Raw genomic sequence first — 15593 nt, forward strand, 5'->3', positions numbered from 1 at the left:
GATTATTTATTTATTTATGTTATGGTACCACATTAGCTACCCCAGTCCTCATGCACCTCTCTTATGGCCAGAGAGGATTTGAACATTTGCGTCAGTGCCCCCTGCCTCTCTTGCATCACACAGGAGCCGAGGATACATCCCATCTGAGCCTGGGGATTTATCCACTTTTAAGCTGGCTAACACCTCCTCCCTCTCATTGTTGATCTGTTCAATTATATCACAGCACCCCCCCCCCTCTCTCCTCCCCACCCCGCCCCCCCCACCCCCCCACCCGCTGCTTTCTGTAATAAATTGTCAGCCAGCTAACCACCAGTTAGACCAGCTCCGGCTGACACGGAGTTTCTTTGTGAGAAAGCAACTATCAGCGAGGCAGAAGCTGTCTGCCCCATGAAAATCTGAGATGGCAAATTATTCACCTGAAAACCAAATTAAAGACCATGGCAAGGAGACAGAAAAGAGAAGAAAGCAGGAGCAACAAAGGCCCATGTTAAATAATGGAGGAATGGTCAAGAGTTTGTGAGATCCAGTTTTAAGAAGCACGTTTTGAGACAGCAGAGTGGGCTAGAGGTTACCCCTTACAGTCTCATTCAGAATTCAGCACTTCACGTTCAGAGTCAGGCTTTCTGTTACCCCCCATTTATTCCATTAGTTGTAGACATAGTCTCCCGGGCTGGGGCTGGGTCCAAACAGCAGTGATAAACCCGCGGATGGGAGTTAGACTGCCCCTACCTTCCAGACCCAGAGTCTTCACCAACTCGCCCATGTTGGTGGTTTCTGGGTCAACGCGAATGGCTCCCTGTAAGTGGCTGACCTGGTATTCCGCCGGACTCCGAACATCCTGGGAGAACAGGAAAACATTCATAGGAAATGGAGTTTTATGACCAGTTCATTTGTGTTATACTTGTCCTGGGAGAGTTTGATGGGGACAGTGTAGGGGGAGCTTTACTCTGTATCTAACCCCGTGCTGTACCTGTCCTGGTAGAGTTTGATGGGGACAGTGTAGGGGGAGCTTTACTCTGTATCTAACCCCGTGTTGTACCTGTCCTGGGAGAGTTTGATGGGGACAGTGTAGAGGGAGCTTTACTCTGTATCTAACCCCGTGCTGTACCTGTCCTGGGAGAGTTTGATGGGGACAGTGTAGAGGGAGCTTTACTCTGTATCTAACCCCGTGCTGTCCCTGTCCTGGGAGTGTTTGATGGGGACTGTGTAGAGGGAGCTTCACTCTGTATCTAATCCCATACTGTACCTGTCCTGGGAGTGTTTGATGGGGACAGTGTCGAGGGAGCTTTGTTCTGTATCTAACCCCGTGCTGTACCTACCCTGGGAGTGTTTAATGGGGACAGTGTAGAGGGAGCTTTACTCTGTATCGAACCCCGTGCTGTACCTGTCCTGGGAGTGTTTGATGGGGACAGTGCAGAGGGAGCTTTACTCTGTATCTAACCCCGTGCTGTACCTGTCCTGGGAGAGTTTGATGGGGACAGTGTAGAGGGAGCTTTACTCTGTATCTAACCCAGTGCTGTACCTGTCCTGGGAGTGTTTGATGGGGTCAATGTAGAGGGAGCTTCACTCTGTATCTAACCCCGTGCTGTACCTGTCCTGGGAGTGTTGATGGGGACAGTGTCGAGGGAGCTTTATTCTGTATCTAACCCCGTGCTGTACCTACCCTGGGAGTGTTTGATGGGGACAGTGTGGAGGGAGCTTTACTCTGTATCTAACCCCGTGCTGTACCTGTCCTGGGAGTGTTTGATGAGGACAGTGTAGAGGGAGCTTTACTCTGTATCTAACCCGTGCTGTACATGTCCTGGGAATGTTTGATGGGGACAGTGTAGAGGGAGCTTTACTCTGTATCTAACCCCGTGCTGTACCTGTCCTGGGAGTGTTTGATGGGGACAGTGTAGAGGGAGCTTTACTCTGTATCTAACCCCGTGCTGTACCTGTCCTGGGAGTGTTTGATGAGGACAGTGTAGAGGGAGCTTTTCTCTGTGTCTAACCCCGTGCTGTACCTGTCCTGGGAGTGTTTGATGGGGACAGTGTAGAGGGAGCTTTACTCTGTATCTAACCCCGTGCTGTACCTGTCCTGGGAGTGTTTGATGGGGACAGTGTAGAGGGAGCTTTACTCTGTATCTAACCCCGTGCTGTACCTGTCCTGGGAGTGTTTGATGGGGACAGTGTAGAGGGAGCTTTACTCTGTATCGAACCCCGTGCTGTACCTGTCCTGGGAGTGTTTGATGGGGACAGTGCAGAGGGAGCTTTACTCTGTATCTAACCCCGTGCTGTACCTGTCCTGGGAGAGTTTGATGGGGACAGTGTAGAGGGAGCTTTACTCTGTATCTAACCCCGTGCTGTCCCTGTCCTGGGAGTGTTTGATGGGGTCAATGTAGAGGGAGCTTCACTCTGTATCTAACCCCGTGCTGTACCTGTCCTGGGAGTGTTTGATGGGGACAGTGTCGAGGGAGCTTTATTCTGTATCTAACCCCGTGCTGTACCTACCCTGGGAGTGTTTGAAGGGGACAGTGTGGAGGGAGCTTTACTCTGTATCTAACCCCGTGCTGTACCTGTCCTGGGAGTGTTTGATGAGGACAGTGTAGAGGGAGCTTTACTCTGTATCTAACCCGTGCTGTACCTGTCCTGGGAATGTTTGATGGGGACAGTGTAGAGGGAGCTTTACTCTGTATCTAACCCCGTGCTGTACCTGTCCTGGGAGTGTTTGATGGGGACAGTGTAGAGGGAGCTTTACTCTGTATCTAACCCCGTGCTGTACCTGTCCTGGGAGTGTTTGGTGGGGACAGTGTAGAGGGAGCTTTACTCTGTATCTAACCCCGTGCTGTACCTGTCCTGGGAGAGTTTGATGGGGACAGTGTAGAGGAAGCTTTACTCTGTATCTAACCCCGTGCTGTCCCTGTCCTGGGAGTGTTTGATGGGGTCAATGTAGAGGGAGCTTCACTCTGTATCTAACCCCGTGCTGTACCTGTCCTGGGAGTGTTTGATGGGGACAGTGTCGAGGGAGCTTTGTTCTGTATCTAACCCCGTGCTGTACCTACCCTGGGAGTGTTTGATGGGGACAGTGTAGAGGGAGCTTTACTCTGTATCGAACCCAGTGCTGTACCTGTCCTGGGAGTGTTTGATGGGGACAGTGCAGAGGGAGCTTTACTCTGTATCTAACCCCGTGCTGTACCTGTCCTGGGAGAGTTTGATGGGGACAGTGTAGAGGGAGCTTTACTCTGTATCTAACCCCGTGCTGTCCCTGTCCTGGGAGTGTTTGATGGGGTCAATGTAGAGGGAGCTTCACTCTGTATCTAACCCCGTGCTGTACCTGTCCTGGGAGTGTTTGATGGGGACAGTGTCGAGGGAGCTTTATTCTGTATCTAACCCCGTGCTGTACCTACCCTGGGAGTGTTTGATGGGGACAGTGTGGAGGGAGCTTTACTCTGTATCTAACCCCGTGCTGTACCTGTCCTGGGAGTGTTTGATGAGGACAGTGTAGAGGGAGCTTTACTCTGTATCTAACCCGTGCTGTACCTGTCCTGGGAATGTTTGATGGGGACAGTGTAGAGGGAGCTTTACTCTGTATCTAACCCCGTGCTGTACCTGTCCTGGGAGTGTTTGATGGGGACAGTGTAGAGGGAGCTTTACTCTGTATCTAACCCCGTGCTGTACCTGCCCTGGGAGTGTTTGATGAGGACAGTGTAGAGGGAGCTTTTCTCTGTGTCTAACCCCGTGCTGTACCTGTCCTGGGAGTGTTTCATGGGGACAGTGTAGAGGGAGCTTTACTCTGTATCTAACCCCGTGCTGTACCTGTCCTGGGAGTGTTTGATGGGGACAGTGTAGAGGGAGCTTTACTCTGTATCTAACCCCGTGCTGTACCTGTCCTGGGAGTGTTTGATGGGGACAGTGTAGAGGGAGCTTTACTCTGTATCTAACCCCGTGCTGTACCTGTTCTGGGAGTGTTTGATGGGGTCAGTGTAGACGGAGCTTATTCTGTATCTAACCCCCCCAACAGACGGAGCATTGGTGCAGGCTCGACGCCGAGGGGGGGGGGACTCGGAGCCGCCGAGGGGTGTGGGTGAGCAGTATTCCTGCGGTTGGAGAAGATGAGGTCCGCTCTGCGGGATCTGTAGAAGGGTTTACCCGGAGGTGGAAACCGTTCCTTGATTTCTTCATGGAGGATCGAGGGGGCTGCAAGTGGCTTTCGGGGAGGGGGGGGGTTTAAGATAGGGAAGGTGGGACGTGGGGGGGCTGGTGTCGGGGCGAGGGGGCGTTAGAGGGTGGGGGTTTGTTGAGTCGATGTGATGGTCTTCCGGTGCTCTTTTGTTGTTCTTTTGATATTTTGTATATTTTTAATTTTTGTTGAAAAGCCTTGAACAAAACTATTTTTGGAAAAAAAGAGTATAAGGAAGAGCAAAGGGTGAGAAAAAGATTAACAAGGAGGGAAATGTTAAGAGCTGTCTGTGCGGAGTCTGCACGTTCTCCCCGTGTCTGCGCGGGTTTCCTCCGGGTGCTCCGGTTTCCTCCCACAAGTCCCGAAAGACGTGCTGTTAGGTGAATTGGACATTCTGAACTCTCCCTCTGTGTACCCGAACAGGCGCCGGAATGTGGCGACTAGGGGATTTTCACAGTAACTTCATTGCAGTGTTAATGTAAGACTACTTGTGACAATAAAGATTTTTAATATAATAATAATAATGCACTAAATAATAATAACGCACTGTAAATTCTATGATTCTATTATTAATCTCCCTCACAGACTCCGCACAGACAGTGACCCAGCGGGGAATCGAACCTGGGACCCTGGAGCTGTGAAGCAACAGTGCTAACCACTGTGCTGCCCCATGCTTCAGTTGTACAGGGCATTGGTGAGGCCACATTTGGAGTACTGTGGACAGTATCGGTCTCCTTGTTTTAGGAAAGATTTAAATGCTCCAGTTCAGAGAAGGTTTGTGAGACTTGGAAAGGGTGTGTTGTCTTATGAGGAAAGGTTGGACAGACTCGGCTTGTATCCGCTACAGTTCAGAAGAGTGAGAGGTGGCTTGATTGAACCATGCAAGATCCTGAATGATGGAGCAGGCTCGAGGGGCTAAGTAACCTACTACTATCCTCGTTCATATGTCACAGTTATGGAGAGGGACTGGAGGGAAGGACAAGCTCATGGGAGGAAGGACGTGTAAAATTCCGCCGGGCTACGGGAAGTTCCAGTACCTCTTGTCCTGCAGTGGGTCGTGTCCCTGGCCCTGGATTCAAGTCCCACCCCAGGGCTTGATGGCCACGGGAGATATGTCTATAATGTGGCCAAACATTATAACAGGGTTGAGTACCACCCTGCAAATCCTTCCAGCAGCAGGCGGTAAGAGCGGGAAAGATTCCTGGGCAGCCATGAAATGGAAAGAAAGTTGGAGCCTCCACCATCACTACCAACAGCTCGGGACTTGCATGGTAAAAAGTGAATGTTGCCATAGCAACCCGGATTACTTGGCTCAGTTGGCGGGTGTGGATCGGACTGGTAGCAACCCCTTTCCCCCCCTCTCCAGCTGGGGTACATTTGGAACCTGCCTCCTTACCCTAATTATGGTGCAGATCGGGTCGCTGCATGTCGTACCTGTGGTGAATTGCAACATACAGAGGCAACACCATGTAGGATTTTCTATATTCGCAACATATATGTATACACTATATATGTTTTATATATACAAACAATGTATTTACAGCACCAAAACAGACAATTCAGCCCATCTGCTATGTTCATGCTTCACACAAGCCTCTTCCTACCTTTTCGTCATCTCCCCTATCCCCATATCCTTCTATTCCTCACCCTCGTCTGTTGATCCAGCTTCCCCCTCGATGTATCCATACTATTCACCTCAACCACTTACAGAATTTACAGTGCAGAAGGAGGCCATTCGGCACCCAACTTAAGCCCACACCTCCACCCTAGTCCCTTAACCCCACCTAACCTTTTTGGACACTAAGGGGCAATTTATCATGGCCAATCCACCTAAACTGCACATCTTTGGACTGTGGGAGGAAACCGGAGCACCCGGAGGAAACCCACGCACACACGGGGTGGATGTGCAGACTCCGCACAGACAGTGACCCAAGCCGGGAATCGAACCTGGGACCCTGGAGCTGTGAGGCAGCAGTGCTAGCTACTGTGCCACCTGTGTCACTCCTTCTGATAGTGAGCGCAACAGTCTCAACCTCTCTCCATTTGTACACAAACACATACATACAAAGATATTCTATCAAATGTGAGATTTTATGTATATTCTCTATGCTACATATATGTATATTATATATACACACATTATATGGAATAGTCGCACAGTCATTACCAGCAACAAGATCCGATTCTGATTCGTCACTATCAGCTGTTCAGTGGCATCTGAACTCAGGTCTTGAACCGAACTGAAACTCTTGCGAATCCACCAGATCACCGGCTCCATCCTCCCCGTGGACAGCTCCCACCTGTAAAGTGATGCAGGGAGGGGGAGGGTTTTTAAAAGATGTGTTGAAGGGGGTCGGTGAGGATAAATGTGATAACGCGCGATAGAGAAACGGGCAAGAAAACGCAACAGTGCAGAAAGGCACGTCAGAAATGTTGGTTTGCAATTCAGCACCGGGAGGCAGACAGACTGACACAGCAGAGGGGGCAGGGAGAGAGAGACACAGGGCAACGTCAGCCTCACAGTGAGCAAAACAATATTTAAACAGCTCTTCAACAGACAAAAACATCTGCAGGCACCTCACAGGAGTGTCATTAACCATGAGCCACAGAATGAGGTATTCGAGTCAACTAACTAAAACCTCAATCAAAGAGGTTGGTATTAAGGAGTGTCTTAAAGGAGGAGAGGTGAAGAGGTTTGAGGGAATTCCAGGGCTCAGAGAAACTGACAGGATACTGCTGGATAGAGTGGACGTGGAGAGGATGTTTCCACTTGTAGGAAAAACTAGAAGCAGAGGACACCAGCTCAGACTAAAGGGACGATCCTTTAAAACAGAGATGAGAAGGAATTTCTTCAGCCAGAGGGTGGTGAATCTGTGGAACTCTTTGCCGCAGAAGGCTGTGGAGGCCAAATCACTGAGTGTCTTTAAGACAGAGATCGATAGGTTTTTGATCAATAAGGGGATCAGGGGTTATGGGGAGAAGGCAGGAGAATGGGGATGAGAAAATATCAGCCATGATTGAATGGCGGAGCAGACTCGATGGGCCGAGTGGCCTAATTCTGCTCCTATGTCTGATGGACATGGCTGCCACTAATGGCCTGGTTAAATCAGGCGACCCTCAAAGGCCAGGCCTGGAGCAATGCAGAGTCCTCAAGGCAAGAGGTTACAGAGACGGAGGGGGTGAGGCTTGGGAGGGGTTTGAAAACAATGATCCACATTTTAAAGTGAAGACGTTGCTTAACTGGGAGGCGATGTAGGTCAGGAAGCACCGGGGTGACCGAGGAACCGGAGGTAGACAGAGTCAGGACACTGGGAGCGAGGTTTTCGATCAGCTGCAGATTTGGAGGGTAGAAGGCGAGAGGCTGACCAGAGAACACGGGGACAGTCAACTCAAAAGGCAAGGAAGGCACTGCCGATGGTTTGAGCAGCAACGGAGACGGAACGACGGGAGCGGAGACAGAACGACGGGAGCGGAGACAGAACGACGGGAGCGGAGACAGAACGACGGGAGCGGAGACGGAACGAGGGGAGCGGAGACGGAACGACGGGAGCGGAGACGGAACGACGGGAGCGGAGACGGAACGACGGGAGCGGAGACGGAACGAGGGGAGCGGAGACGGAACGACGGGAGCGGAGACGGAACGACGGGAGCGGAGACGGAACGACGGGAGCGGAGACGGAACGACGGGAGCAGAGACGGAACGATGGGGCGGACCGATAGGAAGCCAAGGGCAGCAGGTGCCTGTCCTCCACCTGGAGGTTCCCCTCCAAGTCACACACTATCCTGGCTTGCAAATATCTCGCCGTTCCTTCGCTGTCGCTGGGTCAAAATCCTGGAACTCCCTCCCTAACAGTACAGTGGGTGTACCTACACCTCGGGACCTGCAGCGGTTCAAGAAGGCAGCTCACCCCCACCTTCTGCAGGGCAATTAGGGATGGACAATGAATGCTGGCCTGACCAGCGAGGCCCACATCCCATGAACAGATTTGAAAATAACATTGCCGAGGTGGAAATAGACTTTAGGGTGGAGGGGGAGTTCAAGTCCCAGTCAAATAGGGCGGCAAGGTATGTGTGCACTGCACATTAAATTAAAACACAGGGTGTTGTCTATTCAAATTGCTGCAGAAAGCATAAATATACATTTAATCTAGATTAAATATCCATTAAATACCAGACAGTGAGTAGGTGCAGCCGAGTTCGAGAAACAGCCGGATTCTGAATATCCTCACAGGGAAAGGTGTAGGTGACAGAGCGGTGACAAGTTAATCTGGGCAAAGTGTAACTCAGACACGATGGTGCTGCCAAGGGGGAACCGTGCGGACGGTGGAACCAGGGTGAAAGCAGCCTGCGGTGGGAACCCAGCTCAAACACTCGGGGTGGAGCCTGACCCGATTATTTCAGTGTCAGGCTGAGCCTGGAACCGGTGTCCAGCTCTCCAGCTGCTCACCACCGTTTTGACTCCAGAACGTGGGCACCTTGAAAGAAAAGAAACGAGCGGGTGGGGTTTTCACTGCCATTCTGGCGAGTCGGGGCTCCAGAGATTGGGCCGCCATCTTTAAAGAGCTCCCTGATCCAATCATCATCTACACCCCCTCCCGACAACCACTGGGGGCTCCACCCCCCTCCGCCGACAACCACTGGGGGCTCCACCCCCCCCCCCGACAACCACTGGGGGCTCCACCCCCCCCCCCCGACAACCACTGGGGGCTCCACACTCCCTCGACAACCACTGGGGGCTCCACCCCCCCCCCCCCCGACAACCACTGGGGGCTCCACCCCCCTCCGCCGACAACCACTGGGGGCTCCACCCCCCCCGACAACCACTGGGGGCTCCACCCCCCCCGACAACCACTGGGGGCTCCACCCCCCCCCCCGACAACCACTGGGGGCTCCACACTCCCCCGACAACCACTGGGGGCTCCACCCCCCCCCCGACAACCACTGGGGGCTCCACCCCCCCCCCCGACAACCACTGGGGGCTCCACCCCCCCCCCGACAACCACTGGGGGCTCCACACTCCCTCGACAACCACTGGGGGCTCCACCCCCCCCCCCCCGACAACCACTTGGGGCTCCACCCCCCTCCGCCGACAACCACTGGGGGCTCCACCCCCCCCGACAACCACTGGGGGCTCCACCCCCCCCCGACAACCACTGGGGGCTCCACCCCCCCCCCCCGACAACCACTGGGGGCTCCACCCCCCCCCCGACAACCACTGGGGGCTCCACACTCCCCCGACAACCACTGGGGGCTCCACCCCCCCCCCGACAACCACTGGTGGCTCCACCCCCCCCCCCGACAACCACTGCGGGCTCCACACTCCCCCGACAACCACTGGGGGCTCCACCCCCCCCCCCGACAACCACTGTGGGCTCCACACTCCCCCCCCCCCCCCCCCGACAACCACTGGGGGCTCCACCCCCCCCCGACAACCACTGGGGGCTCCATACTCCCCACCCACCATCACCTCCTCAGCCCCAGACAATCACGGGAGCTCCTCTACCCTGGGGGCTATGTTACCTTTGTGCCCCCGGAAGAATCTCCCCCCCAGACGTCTCTCATTTTGAAAAAGCTGTTTTAAACCTCGCTGACATGACATCGGCAAGGTATGGATATTTAGTGACGGGGGCGGGGGGGAATCATGTGCTGGGAGTGGGGGGGGGCATGATATAATCCATTTCAATTAGGTCCCCACCCCTTGTAGAAGTGAACTTCATGATGTTGCAGCGAGGGACGGGGAAAATCGGAACACACAGGAACAGGCCCTTCGGCCCTCCAAGCCTGTACTGGTAATGATACCAACCTTGGCCAAAACCCTCAGCATTTCCTCGTACCGTGTCCCTCTATACCCGTCCTATCCATGTGTTTGTCAAGATGTCTTTTGAAGACGTTAATGTATCTGAGGGAGGTAAGGCTTCCTCCTTTCCGCTGGAGATAATCACGTTTCCGGATTCTCGCCGGATTTCCCGCCCGCACCTCCGTTCTATCGGATGCCAATCGTGGGCTGAAAATTGCCCCCCTGCCCCCTCAATCTGTCCGTTGTCAGGTCAGTGTCTCCTCTGAAAGAGTGAACCTTGAGCTCAGTTCAGTGCACCGGGCAGTGTACAAATAGACGCTGCTCCCACACGGACTGCTTCTTTTGAAGAAGCGATTCATTCTGAAATGAAAATGAAAATGGCTTATTGTCACAAGTAGGCTTCAAATGAAGTTACTGTGAAAAGCCCCTAGTCGCCACATTCCGGCACCTGTTTGGCTACAGTGAGAAAGACGTGACCACCAACAATGTCCCAAAGTAATCAGACAATTATTTGGAAGTATACTCCCTACTATAACCGCAGCCAACTTGCACACAAGCAAGATCGCAATGTGCTAATGAAGAGTTAATATGTTTTAGTGATGTTGGTTAAGAATCCAACTATCTGTCTCCCTTCTTTCCTGAATAGCGGTGTCACATTATCAGTCTCCAAACCAGAAAATGACAGTGGGGTGGGGCTCGCTCTAACAAAGAGCTACAAGGACACGCAATGGCATCCTCCTGTTACCATATTTCTGGCTCCTCCAGGCCAGGGGGCAGCACCGCCTCGCACTCCCGCTCCTCCAGGCCAAGGGGCAGCACCGCCTCGCACCCCCGCTCCTCCAGGCCAGGGGGCAGCACCGCCTCGCACTCCCGCTCCTCCAGGCCAAGGGGCAGCACCGCCTCGCGCTCCTCCAGGCCAGGGGGCAGCACCGCCTCGCACTCCCGCTCCTCCAGGCCAGGGGGCAGCACCACCTCCTGCTCCTCCAGGCCAGGGGGTAGTACCGCCTCGCACTCCCGCTCCTCCAGGCCAGGAGGCAGCACCACCTCCCGCTCCTCCAGGCCAGGGGGCAGTACCGCCTCGCACTCCCGCTCCTCCAGGCCAGGGGGCAGCACCACCTCCCACTCCTCCAGGCCAGGGGGCAGTACCGCCTCACACTCCCACTCCTCCAGGCCAGGGGGCAGCACCGCCTCGCACTCCTCCAGGCCAGGGGGCAGTACCGCCTTGCACTCCCACTCCTCCAGGCCAGGGGGCAGCACCGCCTCGCACTCCCGCTCCTCCAGGCCAAGGGGCAGCACCGCCTCGCACCCCCGCTCCTCCAGGCCAGGGGGCAGCACCGCCTCGCACTCCCGCTCCTCCAGGCCAAGGGGCAGCACCGCCTCGCGCTCCTCCAGGCCAGGGGGCAGCACCGCCTCGCACTCCCGCTCCTCCAGGCCAGGGGGCAGCACCACCTCCTGCTCCTCCAGGCCAGGGGGTAGTACCGCCTCGCACTCCCGCTCCTCCAGGCCAGGAGGCAGCACCACCTCCCGCTCCTCCAGGCCAGGGGGCAGTACCGCCTCGCACTCCCGCTCCTCCAGGCCAGGGGGCAGCACCACCTCCCACTCCTCCAGGCCAGGGGGCAGTACCGCCTCACACTCCCACTCCTCCAGGCCAGGGGGCAGCACCGCCTCGCACTCCTCCAGGCCAGGGGGCAGTACCGCCTCACACTCCCACTCCTCCAGGCCAGGGGGCAGCACCGCCTCGCACTCCTCCAGGCCAGGGGGCAGTACCGCCTTGCACTCCCACTCCTCCAGGCCAGGGGGCAGCACCGCCTTGCACTCCCGCGCCTTCCAGGCCAGGGGGCAGTACCGCCTCGCACTCCCACTCGTCCAGGCCAGGGGGCAGCACCGCCTCACACTCCTCCAGGCCAGGGGGCAGCACCACCTCGCATTCCCGCTTCAGGCCAGGGTGCCGGACAGCCTCGCGCTCCCGCTCCTCCAGGCCAGGGGGCAGCACCGCCTCGCGCTCCCGCTCCTCCAGGCCAGGGGGCATCACCGCCTCGCGCTCCTCCAGGCCAGGGGGCAGCACCACCTCGCACTCCCGCTTCTCCAGGCCAGGGAGCCGGACAGCCTCGCGCTCCCGCTCCTCCAGGCCAGAGGGCAGCACCACCTCACACTCCCGCTTCTCCAGGCCAGGGAGCCGGTCAGCCTCGCGCTCTCGCTCCTCCAGGCCAGGGGGCAGCACCGCCTCGCGCTCCCGCTCCTCCAGGCCAGGGGGCAGCACCACCTCGCACTCTCGCTTCTCCAGGCCAGGGAGCCGGACAGCCTCGCGCTCCCGCTCCTCCAGGCCAGGGGGCAGCACCGCCTCGCACTCTCGCTCCTCCAGGCCAGGGGGCAGCACTACCTCGCACTCCCGCTCCTCCAGACCAGGGGGCAGCACCGGCTCACTGTCGCTCTGAGAATAGTTGTTTCGGCTGCTGCCGTCCGGTGGAGACGCTGCGGATGCGGGAGGCCGGTTAGTTCCGTCAGTTTGGTTAGTTGTACTGGTTATAAGGCGCTGTGGCGCGTACCGATCAGCAGTGACTAATCGCAGCTGCTGCTTCCACCCTATTCGGCTGAGAGGAAGGGAGAGAAACAACAATGGCCGCAGCTCCAGCCGCCATGGAGACAGGTGAGGGCGACGGAAGTGAATGTCCACGTGATCAACTGCGGGGCGGAAGCTGAGGTCAAGGGGGCAACAGGGGCGGAAGTGCGGGGTTCAAACCTTCAGGCGTGGTCCTAGGGTGTAGAAGGGCATCACTGAATGTGCTGACTTCAGCTGGAGTGACGAGGAACAGGAGGAGGCCATTCAGTGAGACCATGGGTGGTCTGCACCAATACCCCATCTCCACGTCTTGGCTCAATATCCCAGCATGACTAACTCGGGGGGGGGACATTTAAGGAACACTTTAGCATGGGGGGTGCCATGTTGCCTCACACCTGCACAGTGGTTAGCTCTGCTGCCTCACGCTGGCACAGTGGTTAACACAGCTCCAGGTCCCAGGTTCAATTCTGGCCTCGGGTAACTGCGGAGTCTGCACGTTCTCCCTGCGTCTGCGTGGGTTTCCTTCGGGTGCTCCGGTTTCCACCCACAAAAGATGTGCCGGTGGATTGGCCATGATAAATTTCCCCTTAGTGTCCAAAGGTTAGTGTGGTGATATACATCACTAAGTACACAAAGGGTTAATGCACATACACTACACCTAGCTAGACACTAGAGGGAGCACCAGAGACATGACACACAGACAGTCAACCAATAGGTCAGTAAGATAGGACACGACCAATGGGCATTCAAGCCACACACACAGGTGACACTACCACAGGAGGGCATTACACCAACCCATATATAAGGACACATCACACATGCTCAGTCTCTTTCCAGTGGAGACACTCTGAGTACAGACACCGGGTTGATTGAACATCACTCCCACCACGTGGATTGTAGCAGACTGGTTCGTCAGTCTGAGTAGCTATAGCAGGATTAACAGTAGTGTTGAATCCAAGTAGGAGAATTGTTAACAGTTTAATAAACGTGTTAAAGCTATCTCCAAGTCTGAACCTTCCTTTCATAGATTATCATAGAATCTACAGTGCAGAAGGAGGCCATTCGGCCCATCGAGTGCACCAGCTCTTGGAAAGAGCACCCTACCCAAGGTCAACACCTCCCCCCTATCCCCATAACCCAGTAACCCCACCCAACACTAAGAGCAATTCCTTTGTCAGAGTGCACATCAAGGAAGCAGCTTATGCTACGTCAGGAGTATAACAAAACAGTTAGGTGGGTTTACGGGGATAGGGTAGGGGAGCAGACCTCGGAAGGATGCGCTTTCAGAAGGTCGGTAGATTTGATGGGCCAAATGGCCTCCTTCTGTTCTGAGGAATTCTATTCATGAGTTAGTGGAGGTTGCTGGCAAAACTGGGGAGGTGGGGGTGGGTGTAGGGGATAAGGGGTTGTGATGGTGGCAGTGAATGCTGGTATACCTCCCAGGCTTGAGGGGCTGAATGGCCTACTCCTATTTCTGGGCAGATGGTGAAATTTGATTTCAATACAAAATCTGGAATAAAATGTCAAAAGATAATTTTTATTGTCACAAGTGGGCTTACATTAACACTGCAATGAAGTTACTGTGAAAAACCCCTAGTCGCCACATTCCGGCACCTGTTCAGATACACGGGGAGAATTCAGAATGTCCAATTCACCTAACAGCACGTCTTTCGGGACTTGTGGGAGGAAACCCACGCAGACACGGGGAGAACGTGCAGACTCCGCACAGACAGTGACCCAAGCCGGGAATCGAACCTGGGACCCTGATGCTGTGAAGCAACAGTGCGAACTACCGTGCTACCGTGCCGTCGATGACCATGAAATCATTGATGTAAAAACATATCTTGACATTCTTACCATTGACCAGGGAGACGCAGCTCAAACCAATCAGCAGAGCAGGAACACCCAGCCCTAGTTTGAGCTCAGAACCTCAAATGAGCTTCAACGACCCTGGTTAGCTCATCTGAGTTTGAGCTGCGTTTCCTGGTCAAGGGTAGGAATTATCATTCTTCATCTGATTGAACCCCACCGTGGGTTAAACTAGTCCCTAAAACATAGAACGTAGAAAATACAGCACAGAACAGGCCCTTCGGCCCACGGTGTTGTGCCGAACCTTTGTCCTAGATTAATCATAGATTATCATTGAATTTACAGTGCAGAAGGAGGCCATTCGGCCCCCTGAGTCTGCACCGGCTCTTGGAAAGAGCACCCTACCCAAACTCAACACCTCCACCCAACACCAAGGGCAATTTTGGACACTAAGGGCAATTTATCATGGCCAATCCACCTACCCTGCACATCTTTGGATTGTGGGAGGAAACCGGAGCACCCGGAGGAAACCCCCACACACACGGGGAGGACGTGCAGACTCCGCACAGACAGTGACCCAAGCCGGAATGGAACCTGGGACCCTGGAGCTGTGAAGCAATTGTGCTATCCACAATGCTACCGTGCTGCCCTGAAGAACAAATAAATCTACACTATCTCATTTTACCGTAATCCATGTACCTATCTAATAGCTGCTTGAAGGTCCCTAATGTTTCCGATTCAACTACTTCCACAGGCAGTGCATTCCATGCCCCCACTATCTGGGTAAAGAACCTACCTCTGATATCCCTCCTATATCTTCCACCTTTCACCTTACATTTATGTCCCCTTGTAATGGTTTGTTCCACCCGGGGAAAAAGTCTCTGACTGTCTACTCTATCTAATCCCCTGATCATGTTATAAACCTCTATCACGTCGCCCCTCGTCCTTCTCCGTTCTAATGAGAAAAGGCCTAGCACCCTCAACCTTTCCTCGTAAGACCTACTCTCCATTCCAGGTAACATCCTGGTAAATCTTCTTTGCACCTTTTCCAAAGCTTCCACATCCTTCCTAAAATGAGGTGACCAGAACTGTGCACAGTATCCAAATGTGGCCTTACCAAAATTTTGTACAGCTGCATCATCACCTCACGACTCTTAAATTCAATCCCTCTGTTAATGAACGCTAGCACACCATAGGCCTTCTTCACAGCTCTATCCACTTGAGTGGCAACTTTCAAAGATGTATGAACATAGACCCCAAGATCGCTC

At 54.5% G+C, this 15593-nt stretch overlaps 1 protein-coding gene across 1 annotated transcript in view; it reads right to left on the reverse strand.

The window, feature by feature from the left end:
• Nucleotides 1-12624, reverse strand: part of LOC140387006 (tRNA uridine(34) hydroxylase-like) — a 38996-nt gene extending 26372 nt beyond the window's left edge. Inside the window, exons 1-3 of the mRNA XM_072469981.1 lie at nucleotides 12503-12624; nucleotides 6327-6459; nucleotides 730-838 (exon numbers count right to left, since the gene is read on the reverse strand). Coding sequence (XP_072326082.1) covers nucleotides 730-838; nucleotides 6327-6437 — 220 coding nt within the window. The 5' untranslated portion in view covers nucleotides 6438-6459; nucleotides 12503-12624. The remainder of the gene's footprint in view (nucleotides 1-729; nucleotides 839-6326; nucleotides 6460-12502) is intronic.
• Nucleotides 12625-15593: the final 2969 nt, after the last annotated feature.

This window comes from Scyliorhinus torazame, chromosome 12 (assembly GCF_047496885.1).
Source record: "Scyliorhinus torazame isolate Kashiwa2021f chromosome 12, sScyTor2.1, whole genome shotgun sequence".
Taxonomy (NCBI): domain Eukaryota; kingdom Metazoa; phylum Chordata; class Chondrichthyes; order Carcharhiniformes; family Scyliorhinidae; genus Scyliorhinus; species Scyliorhinus torazame.